This window comes from Hemicordylus capensis, chromosome 1 (assembly GCF_027244095.1).
Source record: "Hemicordylus capensis ecotype Gifberg chromosome 1, rHemCap1.1.pri, whole genome shotgun sequence".
NCBI classification, from domain to species: domain Eukaryota; kingdom Metazoa; phylum Chordata; class Lepidosauria; order Squamata; family Cordylidae; genus Hemicordylus; species Hemicordylus capensis.
This window is the reverse complement of record NC_069657.1, coordinates 396,322,939-396,335,031: the sequence shown is the minus strand read 5'-3', so window position 1 is coordinate 396,335,031 and position 12,093 is coordinate 396,322,939. Positions and strand designations below refer to the sequence as shown.

The window sequence follows — 12,093 nt, the reverse complement described above, 5'->3', positions numbered from 1 at the left end:
ATGGGCAGGGGACAAGGGCTTGATTGTGTGCATGTGTGCACCACCTGCAGAATAGGACTGATCAGGTCTGTTATCTCTCATCCACATATACTGCACTTAACATGTTCATAGAATATAATGAGAAGTTATAATTAATATTCATGATAATATATTTGACTTAGGTACCTTTTTATGATTAAAAAAAATTAAAATCCAATCTAAACAAAAACTGATTTAAATAATAAATCCAATTTAAAATTTAAAAATCCTTAAAAAAAAAAAAGAATTAGTTTTTTTCAACCCTGGATCTAAGTGTTGAAAGATCTACTGTTAAGGAATCAGGAGCAAGGCATGACAACACAGGTGACTCATCCCTTGTTCATTGCCTAGGGCTGTTATTCCCCATGCTGTATCCTGTTCAGTTTTGCACTGGGGTAAACTTGTGGATTTGCCCCAAGCATAATCCAATTTCCTCCTACGACATTTTTCTCAGAACTTTCTCATTTACATTTGTGCCTGGTAGGAAAGAAGGAGGAATGCTGAATATGAACAAGGAGGACACTTTGCTCAGGGACACAAAAGAGAGACTGTCATGCACGGCCTTCGAGTAAGAGCAGACATTTTCCATCAGATTGTGCCTTCAAACAGAGTTGCATGTCACATCCTCATTGAATTGGCAGCCTTTGAAGGACACACAGCAACATTCTCCATAGGAAACATTTCAGTCATTCATGTTGTCTACAGATTCTTCACTGGAATGTATTTTATAAAACGGACCTCCAGATTACTTCTTGATAAATTGCACCTGCCCGAAGTACACAATAACTTCTGCTCATGGAAGACATGTACAAGCTACCCCTTCATATGAGATCTCAGAAACCTGGAAAGGTGGTGTGGCAATCACTAATGTATCCTCAATTGTCATTTCCACAGCAGATATACAGCAGCAAACATAGTTTGAGCAGCTTTATCAGGACCCGACTATGTCCTTGGCAAGGTCTCCTCTGGAAAGGAGGAGGATGTGCAAGCCACAACTGGACTTCTCAGCAGTGGATGGGGTCCCACAGGAACTACAGCCCTGGAATACAGAAGCTTCTTCAGAAGAATCCAGAAACATAGAGAATATAGTGCCCTTCATTTGGACCCCTGTTCTATATCCCTCTGTTGTCCCTGGAAGCTGAAGAGCAGAGGTGAAGCCAAGCCAGGAACAAGCTTCAACACCGACAGCCAAGCGTCCATCTGCCTTCCCAGGGGCTCTTTCCCAATGGACTGCTCAGGAGGAGGGGGAAGCCAGTTCAGAGGCTTGCTGAGGATCAGGAATTATCTGAGCTCCAGGAAGAGATGGGGCTCCTGGGAATTATATAAACTTTGCACTTGCAGTTAAGACTTTTGTTGGTGCAACAGCAGCAAATTGGGAATTGTTTCTAAAGTCGGCTCCCAAGACCTTTGCTCCAGGCTGCCTGACTTCTGCTTCGGTCTTTGCTGCTGCTGTCACCTCTTCTTCTTCTGAAGACTCTGAACTCCCTGCTGAGAAATTCCTTTGCAGCAGCAAAGGAATCTAGGTTTTTGGTTGTGTTTTTAAAAGACATGAACAGCAACCTGCCTCCACCGCTGCAGCAAGGTGTATTACATGCAGACGGAATATCTTGCCGGTGTCATAAAGAGTCATTTGTCAGAGTAGACTGGAAACTCTGCAATGACTAAAATGTGCTTCTGGCATGCTTTCCAAGATAGGTTCCAACTCTACAAGGGTTCAAGAAACTGCTCAGGTCACAGTTACTTTCTAAATACAAGAACATAGCTTTGACGACAACTCATTTCTGCAGGAATGTGGCAGAAGTGGCAACTCTGAGCAGAAGTAGCACTCTGCTGGTCACAGAGCATTGCCTACTCTAAGCAGAGAGAACATGTTCCTACCAGCTGAACTCAGGCTTACCTGTCAGATATTAATGCAACCAAAAAGATTAAGTAACTGGCATCTGATGCAGAGCTTGCTCTTAGTAGATACAGATGCAATATATTAAGTCTTAGTAACCCCAAACCCTTTAATTTTTACTCATAGATTTTATAGGGCTTTTATCAGGCTCACAGCCTAATAGAACTAGGAGTATCCTAGCCACCCTTACTTTCTGGGCTAGAATAAGATCCTTACACCTTCTTCCTCCACCACCTCTAACACTGCACCATGGTCATGTGGCATTTTGCTGATGAAAGCAAGAGAATGAGCCAGATTGAATTTCCAAAGCCCCCCCGCCCCACCACCACAAAAGGTATCAAAAGTTATTAAACAGTGGGGAAAAGTTATCTGCATCCAAAAACATATCTGGAGAAACACACACACAATTTATGGGTTTACTAAATATTCTTTAGACAGATATTGGTCAGCATGCCAGCAGAGCTTTGCTTAGTAGCACTACAAACAGCATCAGCCAAAACACCCACATAGCCAGAAGTCAACATTTTACTCCAAGGCTGAGCTTGGAGTAAATTTAAATGATATATAAATTGAATATTTGAAGAGCTACCTCTGTTAGTCACCTTTGTGCATGGAAATCCGAGAATGTGGCCAGTGTTGGCATCCAACAAGCTAAGGCAGCTGCCTAGCACCTAGGGATGTGGGAAAGACCAACCAAGCCAAATTCTAATCACAGCACAATCTGTAACCCATCTTTCCTGCTGTTCTCCTACTCCTCATGGGACTGGAAGGGAGATATGAAGGTTCACAAAAGTGCTTGTTGCGGACACTGCAACAAGGGAAGATTGAAAAGGATCTTCCTTTTTCTGGGACAAAGAGCCCTTGCCATTTGCATCCATGTGCCATCCAACTAACTCAAAATATATCACCAGAGCCTAAGGTTTACAAACACAGGGCTACAAATCGGAGAATAAAGACACATACCATGTGGAGAGGAGCAACTCTGCCAACTGAAGAATGATTGCCACCAGCCTGACGTCCCCTTGCTTCTTGCTTTTCTTCCTCTATTTCCACATCTTTTCTGAGGAAGACCTAGATCAGAAAATATAGTAATTGGTGAGGATACAGCTTCATCCAGCTATGGAGGGTATTGGAAACCATTTAGTTGGACTGCCAAGGGCTGAGCAGTTCAGAATGCAATGGAATGGAAAGACAAATTACAAAGGAAACTTGTAAATAAAGACCTTGTTGGGTTTGCCCAACTGATGCATAAAGCAAGGTCTCAACCAGGTGACACTTTGAGGTGAGTGGCACATTGCCATGCTAGCCAGCAAGCCATACTTTTTAAGAACAGCTGCTGCTGCTGCCCTTAAGTTGCTGCTGTACAACAAATCTACAGGCAGCCATTCTAGGAGAAGACAAAGCAAAAGTATCCATCTCTTCATCACCTGACATCATTATTGCATTGCCTACATTACAGTTTCCTGTCTCATTCATTCTCTCAAGAATCATGCAATGTAGGTCACAATTATTCCCATTTTACAAACGAAGAACCACAAGCCAATTAGAAAAAGCCACCTAGCAAGTACATGCCTGAGGTAAGATTCAAAAATTGGAACTGGAATCCAGTGTTCTGGCCAAAAGACTACACCAGGGGTTTTCAAGCTTGGATCCTAGATGTTGTTGGACTTCAACTCCCACAATCCCCAGCTACAATGGCCAAATGTATCTGTGGCTAAGGATTATGGGAGTTGAATTCCAACAACATCTGGGGACCCAGGTTTCAGAACTCCTGGACTACACTGTTTCTCTTTTTACATATTATTGGCTACCAAGTGGGAGAAAAATAACACATACTGCAGTGGCATCTGGTAAGGGCCAACAAATAACCCGGAGGCCGTACATATTACAGATTCTCAGGATTTAGCGTTTCACATATGCTCAGCACCACTTTTACCAAGTATTTTTTGAGGGAGCCTGTCAATGTTGGATCAAGTAACTTAAAGAAAATATTTGTGGAACGTCCTCTCAATTTCCCACCTTTACTCAAAAAGTATACCCTCTTTTCAGGGGGAAGCAGAAATGAGGAAATATGACAAAAGATCAAATGCAACAGGGAAGGATATTATCACAGAACATTTTGCTCTCCAAGATAGTTGTCTTCCATTAGCAGCAAAGCACTCTGGGATATGGTACATTCCTAATACACACATTGGGCTATTAGTGGCTCATACTAGTTCTAGGAAAAGCAACTCAACTGGAAGGGTAGCATGACATATTGCTAGACAAGAGTACTACACACTTCTGTGGAGAAATGATACTCACCCCTACTCCTGATTATATAGTTTATTCTGAAATATTATTTTGGTGGAGGCAGTTTTCAATTTTGACTTGTCCCTAACAAATGGACATTAAGGAGAGGGAGATTCACCACGATAGAGCTCAGTGAGCTGGAGGAAAGGCTGATTTGAGGAACTTTCCATTGGAAGGAACAAAGAGGATGATGTCACCCTGGCAAGGGAGTATCACCCAGGAACCGCAATTTATCAGCATTTATTATTCAGAACAAAGAGGGGGAACTGCCACTATGGCAGCGTGCCCAATGAAAACAGAATCCTACACCGAGTATATTAGAATACTGACAAGATGTGAGTCAGAAGCTAATACAAAACCCATACAAAATGCATGGGAAGCTAATACATAACCCATACAAAACGTATGGGTTGTTTGTGTTAGAGTGCACTCAAGCACCATAGAATTTTATGCAGAAACTTAATTTTATGTTTACTTTTTACACTGCTTATTTCCATCTTATCCAAACATTCAATATCTGATTATTTTTTACATTTATATTGTTGTCCTCTAACAATGTAATCCTATGTAAGTTTATGCAGAAAACAGTGGGACTTACTCCTAGATAAATGTGCATAGGATTGTAACTGGAGTAACATTTTTGTTTCTTTTATTACTGTTGAGTTTCTAATAGCACAGAACTATGCATGTTTTTTTCAGAAGTAAGCCCCACTGAGTTCACTGGAACTTACTTCCAAGTAAATACAACCACCACCACAACCACCACCACCACCACCACCATGTGGAGTACACACAGTTAACAATCAATGGCGAGACACTTGGACAGGTTAGCATTAGAAGAAGCATTTCCCAAGGGGACTCACTATCCCCGCTGTTGTTTGTAATCGCCATGACCCCACTTTCACAAATACTAAACAAAACAGGCCTCGGATCAGGGTGGATTTGATTTAAATCAAACTGATTTAAATCACGATTTAAATCACGATTTAAATCACTAGCAGGGTGGATAAAAATCAATGATTTTTTTAAAAAAATCAAAAAAATTGGATTTTTTTAATTTAAATCGGATTTTTTTGATTTAAATCGGATTTTTTTAAAAAAATCATTGATTTTTATCCACCCTGCTAGTGATTTAAATCGTGATTTAAATCGTGATTTAAATCAGTTTGATTTAAATCAAATCCACCCTGCCTCAGATACCAAACATCTAAAACATCAAGTCAAATCAACCATCTGCTGTACATGGACGATCTGAAGTTGTATGGAAAGTCCCAGTCAGAAATTGAATCACTGCTAAACACTGTCTGTATATTCAGTAGCGACATAGCAATGGAGTTTGGACTAGACAAGTGTGCTGCATTAATAATGAAAAGAGGAAATTAACAAAAACAGAAGGAATAGAAACTACCCAATGGAAGCAACATCAAGAACCTGGAAGAGAAAGAACATTACAAATACTTGGGCATTCTCCAGGCTGATAACATTGCACACACTGAAGTTAAAAGAAAAATTGGAAGTGAATACATCAGGAGAGTTAGAAAAATCCTCAAGTCCAAACTCAATGGCGGGAACACCATACAAGCCATAAACACCTGGGCTATACCTGTTATCAGATACACTGCAGGAATAATAGACTGGCCCCAGGCAGAGCTAGAGACGCTGGATCGTAAGACCAGGAAAATAATGACCATCAATCATGCTCTGCACCCCCGCAGTGATGTAGATAGGCTATACCTCCCTCGCGGCTCAGGTAGAAGAGGAATGCTGCAAGTCCATCAAACAGTAGAGGAGGAGAAAAGAGGCCTTGAAGAATATATAAGGGACAGTGAAGAAGATGCACTTCAAATGGTCAATAACGAGAAACTATTCAACACCAATGAAAAAAAGCAGGCCTACAAGAAAGAACAAGTCAAGAACCGAGCAGGAAAATGGAGAAATAAGCCACTGCATGGTCAATATTTGCACAATATAACTGGAAAATCAGACATCACCAAGACCTGGCAATGGCTTAAGAATGGCAACTTGAAGAAAGAAACAGAGGGTTTAATACTGGCTGCACAAGAACAGGCACTAAGAACAAATGCAATAAGAGCAAAAGTCGAAAAATCCACCACAAACAGCAAGTGCCGCCTTTGTAAAGAAGCAGATGAAACAGTGGACCACCTGATCAGCTGTTGTAAAAAGATCGCACAGACTGACTACAAACAAAGGCATGACAAGGTAGCAGGGATGATACACTGGAACATCTGCAAAAAATACAAGCTACCTGTAGCCAAAAATTGGTGGGACCATAAAATTGAAAAAGTTGAAGAAAATGAAGATGTAAAAATATTATGGGACTTCCGACTACAAACAAACAGACATCTGCCACACAATACACCAGATATAACTGTAGTCGAGAAGAAAGAAAAACAAGTCAAAATAATCGACATAGCAATACCAGGGGATAGCAAAATAGAAGAAAAAGAAATAGAAAAAATCACCAAATACAAAGATCTACAAATTGAAATTGAAAGGCTGTGGCAGAAAAAGACCCAAATAATCCCAGTGGTAATTGGCGCCCTGGGTGCAGTTCCAAAAGACCTTGAAGAGCACCTCAACACCATAGGGGCCACAGAAATCACCATCAGCCAATTACAAAAAGCAGCTTTACTGGGAACAGCCTATATTCTGCAACAATATCTATAACAACAACAACAACATTGACAATAAAATTCAGCCATCCTAGGTCCTTGGGAATGGGAAGGACCTGATGTCTGGATAAAACAAACCAGTCAATAACACCTGTCTGACTGTGTAAACAAGAGATAATAATAATAATATAATTATTATAGTGAATTGCACTGCAGTGTTTGATCAATATAAATGAAATAGTCTTGAATGCCTCAGTTCCACATAGCCATCAACCCCTGTGGCTTCTTTTTGATCCTGTTGGTTTGGTAGGGATGTGCACAGAACCAGCGGGGGCTGGCTCGACGGGGGGGGGGGGGGAGGAGAGGATGGCGTACCTCCCTGCCGCCCCTTGCTGCCATTTATCAGATGTACCAGGACATAGGAAAGGCAACTGCGTGCATCACTTGTGCGCACATTCCACACACAGCATGCACACACACACTCGACGTGCACGCATGCATGAATGACGCACACAGTCACTGTTCCTACTTCTGGGTACATCCAGTAAATGGCAGCATGGGGCAGCAGGGGGGTACTTGCACGCCAGTGGGGGCAATGCAGCAGGGGGCAAATGCACCCACCCCAACCCTTAAAGCCATCTCCCCCACCATCGAACCTTCAAGCTGGCAGGGGTTCGAACTAGTTCGGAAGCCTGTAAAAGGGCCTCCACACCAGTTCATGCACATCCCTAGGTTTGGGGCTCAGAATTCACTGAATAAAAAGGTAGTCCAAGACAAGCTGTTTGCTGCTCAGAAGATCTAGGGTTAGAAGTGTGTGTTTGGGGTGGGGGTGGGGTGATATATTCTCCATTTCGCAGTTTTGTGGGGAGAATGCCTGTTCAGAGCTGGAGCACACATCTGAGATTCTGAAAGTGGTAACAATTAAAGAAAGAACCACAAATCAATTAGCTAGCTCCTGAAATAATTATATCTCCAAATTTCATATGACTTAGGATACTGTGCTACTGAGGCAAGCAGAGGGACACTAAGGGATATTTTACTGTCTGAATAAGATTATATTCTCAATAAAGAATAAGACTCAAGTCACTTGAGAAGTGTTGGACAAAGAGAACAAACCTCCCTGCCCAGTCAAATGCCTACAGGTCCGCAGGCTGATGCTTTCCTCCTGTTTATGGAATGGTTGGTTGTTAGAAACACTGAGTGGCTGTAACGGTGCTGGGCATGGTGCCCTGCGGTCAGAGAGATGTTCCCAGTGAAACCTGTCCATATATCCTCCCTTGCAGCCCACTTGGCTCTTTCCCAGCCAGAGCTCAGCAATGGGAGATAAGCTGGCAGGTGACACAAGCAGTCTATTTACATATGAAGCCCCCTCAATCCATCAGCTGCAGGAAAACAAGGCTGTCAGCGCAAGATGATCTCATCCTTCCTGCAGAGCTGCTCTGCTTGGATTGCAGAGGCAGGGCTCACTCCCACACCATCTCATCCCATCCAACAAGCAGCAGCCAGGAGCACATGTGAAAACAAGAAACGTGTTAAGTCTTTGTATTGCTTTGGAAAGAGGAGGCTGAAAATGAGAAATAACTGGCTGGAACCTTCACTAGTTGGTGACCACACAAATGGAGGCACACTAATACGTCCTAAGGAGGAACTAGTTGGTGTCCCACAGGGCTCCATGCCAGAGAGAAAGACAAGGATTTATAGAATCTTCTTGGCTGAGATTTCAAGGTCAATTTGGAGGACACTTTCCCTGGGGCCTATGAGAGAGCATGATGAGGTAATGCCTCTGCCAGACACGACAGCGAAACTTGACAAAATCTTGACTTCACAAGTGAAAAGAGCTGTGTGGCCTCAATTTCCTTAACTAGCTCATGTTTTGTAATTCCACAAAATTGAATGCTAACAGGACTTCATAGAACTGATTCAAATATTACCTCATCCTGCTCTCTCATAGGCTAGAAAGCAGCTAAGTGGGCACCTCTGTCATGTGCAAGCAGATCTGATGTGAGCCCAAGGCATCCACCTAATACATTGGTTTGGGGGGGGGAGTTTGTGGGACGTGTCTGAGCATTGCCCTTCAGTGTCTGCACTTTACAAAGATGCATCTTTTCAGAGTCTTGTCAGCCACTTTCCTATAGAGATTTTAAAAACACAAGTAGACAGAATATAATACCGGCCCCAGCCCTCAGCTTCTGCTAAAAGCAAGCCTGGCACTGGTACAGTAGGAATCAGGGGCATTGGTAGGGTACAACAATCCCTGAGCAAAAGCTGAAGGGAGCTCAGGAGACAGATTATGACCACAGGAACATAGGAAGCTGCCATATACTGAGTCAGACCCTTGGTCTATCTAGCTCGGTATTGTCTTCACAGACTGGCAGAGGCTTCTCCAAGGTTGCAGGCAGGAATCTCTCAGCCCTATCTTGGAGAAGCCAGGGAGAGAACTTGAAACCTTCTGCCCTTCTCAGAGCGGCTCCATCTCCTGAGGGGAACCTCTTACAGTGCTCACACTTCTAGTCTCCCATTCATATGCAACCAGGGCAGACCCTGCTTAGCTAAGGGGGCAAGTCATGCTTGCTACCACAAGACCAGCTCTCTTCACACATTGGTGCTGTGTGAAGACTCAGGATTAGGAAAACAGAAGGCTGCACTAGTATGCAGTCCCCCTTTATGTTCAAGTTTAGCTACCATTCCTATATGCCATACGAACTCTTTCAACTACCTCCAAGTCCTTACCAGCACTAATTTAAATGCTACTCTCTTACAAAATCTGCCCAGCACTGACATGCCTGTGCGAGAAGCATGCTAGAAGACAGATGTTTTAGGTGCTTAACTACTAATCATAGGAGCAGCCCTTCCTAGGCTTGTCCCGCTATGCTCAGTGAGTTGCCTTCTTGCTATGTCAGCCACACGCCACCAAAAAAGGCAGCAGAACCCAGAAGATAAGAAGCAGAACAGAACTATCTTGAACTGGGAAGGCAGAACTAGAAATCTGTAGGCTCCATACGACCGTTCCCAACAGTGGAAATAGAGTCATTATAACTGAAATAAAGTATCCATTAGACTACCCAATACCTCCTTCTTGCTCCATTATGTACTGTGCTCCTGTAGTCTGTCTTTAAGAATGGTGGAGGAGATTACATCAACCCACCTGCGTCAAAACACTATCAGGCACTGCAGTATGTTAGGACAGCGAAGGAAGGCTTGGTGTTCGTTTGAGTGGCCAGGTCAGTTTTTAGTCTTAGCTCTGTAGAAAAAGTGACCTCTTGTCTCCGGCTCATAAATACATTTCTACCAGCGTGGTGTAGTGCTGGACTAGGACCGGGGAGACCCGAGTTCAAATCCCCATTCAGCCATGAGACTTGCTGAGTGACTCTGGGCCAGTCACTTCTCTCTCAGCCTAACCTACTTCACAGGGTTGTTGTGAAGAGAAACCTTGGTACACTGCTCTGGGCTCCTTGGAGGAAGAGCGGGATAGAAAACGTAAAAAATAATAAAATAACAATACCAAGATCGGGGGAGCTGCAATGCTCTTTGGTCACGTGTGACCAAAGCTTTCAAGAGGTTAGATGTCTTCCACTGACAGAGGAAAGACTGTTACCACCACCACCCCTAAAAAACAAAACAAAACCCAGTCTCTCATGATGTACACTGGCCTTCACAAATATCCCTTCAGCTAACTTGTGGCACCACCTCGCACAGCAAGGACACAGAGGATCTTACAACTAAAGAAGAGGCCTTGCTTGGCCTGGATGGGATACAGAGAGGTGGAATGCAGAGCAGCCAAGCATAACAAAGAGGATGCAGGGGTGGGATGGGGGGGGGCTTACCTTGAATTGTGTTTTTCCTGTTCTGCAGTTGTTGTTGTTGCAGTTTCGCTCACAGCTGGTATGGGCAGGGCCCTCAAGCACCCCTTCCTTGCCTGAAGGAGGCTCCCTGTGCCAGCTGGACAGGGTGATCTTCTTGATGGAGCGGGACAGTGAGTTGCGATTGACACGATCTTCATTGGTGACCACCTCCTCAGCTGGGCTGCTGCTGTCAAACCTACCTCCAGTGGGCACTGGGGAAGTCTGAGCTTGAGCCAGATAGAGAGAAACACGCTCATTGAGATTCTGGTGCAAGACATGGTTGTCCAAAGCAGCTATAGGAATGCCAGGACAGCTGTCTCCTGGAAAGTCTGGAGAACACTTTGGAAGAGAAAGCTTGGTGCTAATGGTGAACGGTTGGATCTTCCTTGCTGTGCTGCCAGACATGTTTCCTCTTGCATTGGCCCTGCAGGGTCCACAGGAGACTGTGGGGGTCACAAGTCTTGATAACCCCCACTCTGCTGGCTGCAATAGAAGAACCACCCTAGGAGGAGACTAGAAAGGCTAGGACGAAGACATGAGAGATGCAGTTCTGGTTCAGCCTCTTCTGCACCATGCAAGAATCCCAAGATGGAGAATTTGTCCCAGTGACTCCTGTGCTGCCCCCAGTTCTCAAGATGCCCGGGATCTCTTTCAGCAGTTACGCTGGCTTTGAAATGTCTAAAAGGAGATGAAAGCCAACCTTCTGTGGCTTCCAGGCAAAAGACATGCTACTTGCACCCTTCCAGGCCTCTGGGCAGTGATGGGGGAAGAAGCATTCCATCCACAAGCACTCAGAAAACAAAAGAGTGTGAGAGAGCAGAAGCGTGGGTGGGGTCTGGATCCTGGCTTCAAAGCAAAGGCAAACAAATAATTCTGAAAGACTTGAGCTGGAAAGTGCCTGTCTGAGGGTGGATCTTGAGCAATGAGATCAGAAATTAAAGCTTCTCCTGGGGAGGGCTATAGTTGCTGGTTGCTCCCTGATGGCTCCCCCTCTTTTGGCAGCAGGCAGCGTGCGCTCCTGTTGCTCCACACGCGAGACGCTTGAAAGCGTCCCTTCTACGGGAACAAAGCTGGCCGCAGGGTGACGTCCGCCTCTTCTTGGGGTGCTCCACCTCGAAAGTCTCAGCATGGGGGGCAGGCAGGTGGCGGCAGAGCGGCTACTGCTGCAGCTTATCCCTGAAAAGTTGGGCGTCGCCCGCCTCCCTCGGAGGGTGCCTCAGTCGTCCACCTTCTTGCGCAGGTTGAGGACGCAGAGCAGGCAGGTGAGCACAGCCTCGCGGGACTGCCGAGAAGTCAGGCGGGCTCCCAAGCGCCGAAGCAGCGGCAGGAGGCGCTTGCGAGCCAAGAGCAGCAGGCGAGTCAGAAAGGCGCGCAGAAGCAGGACGACGAGCAGCGGGGCGGGCATGGTGCG

The 12,093-nt window shown here is 44.7% G+C and overlaps 1 protein-coding gene across 6 annotated transcripts in view; it reads right to left on the bottom strand.

The window, feature by feature from the left end:
* Positions 1–11,365, bottom strand: part of LOC128348748 (spectrin beta chain, non-erythrocytic 2-like) — an 82,374-nt gene extending 71,009 nt beyond the window's left edge. For all 6 annotated transcript variants that reach the window (XM_053304370.1, XM_053304378.1, XM_053304396.1 and 3 more), the window contains exons 1-2: positions 10,665–11,365; positions 2,879–2,986 (exon numbers count right to left, since the gene is read on the bottom strand). In XM_053304370.1, the coding sequence (XP_053160345.1) occupies positions 2,879–2,986; positions 10,665–11,087 (531 nt within the window). In that variant the 5' untranslated portion in view covers positions 11,088–11,365. The remainder of the gene's footprint in view (positions 1–2,878; positions 2,987–10,664) is intronic.
* Between the last annotated feature and the right edge of the window lie 728 nt (positions 11,366–12,093).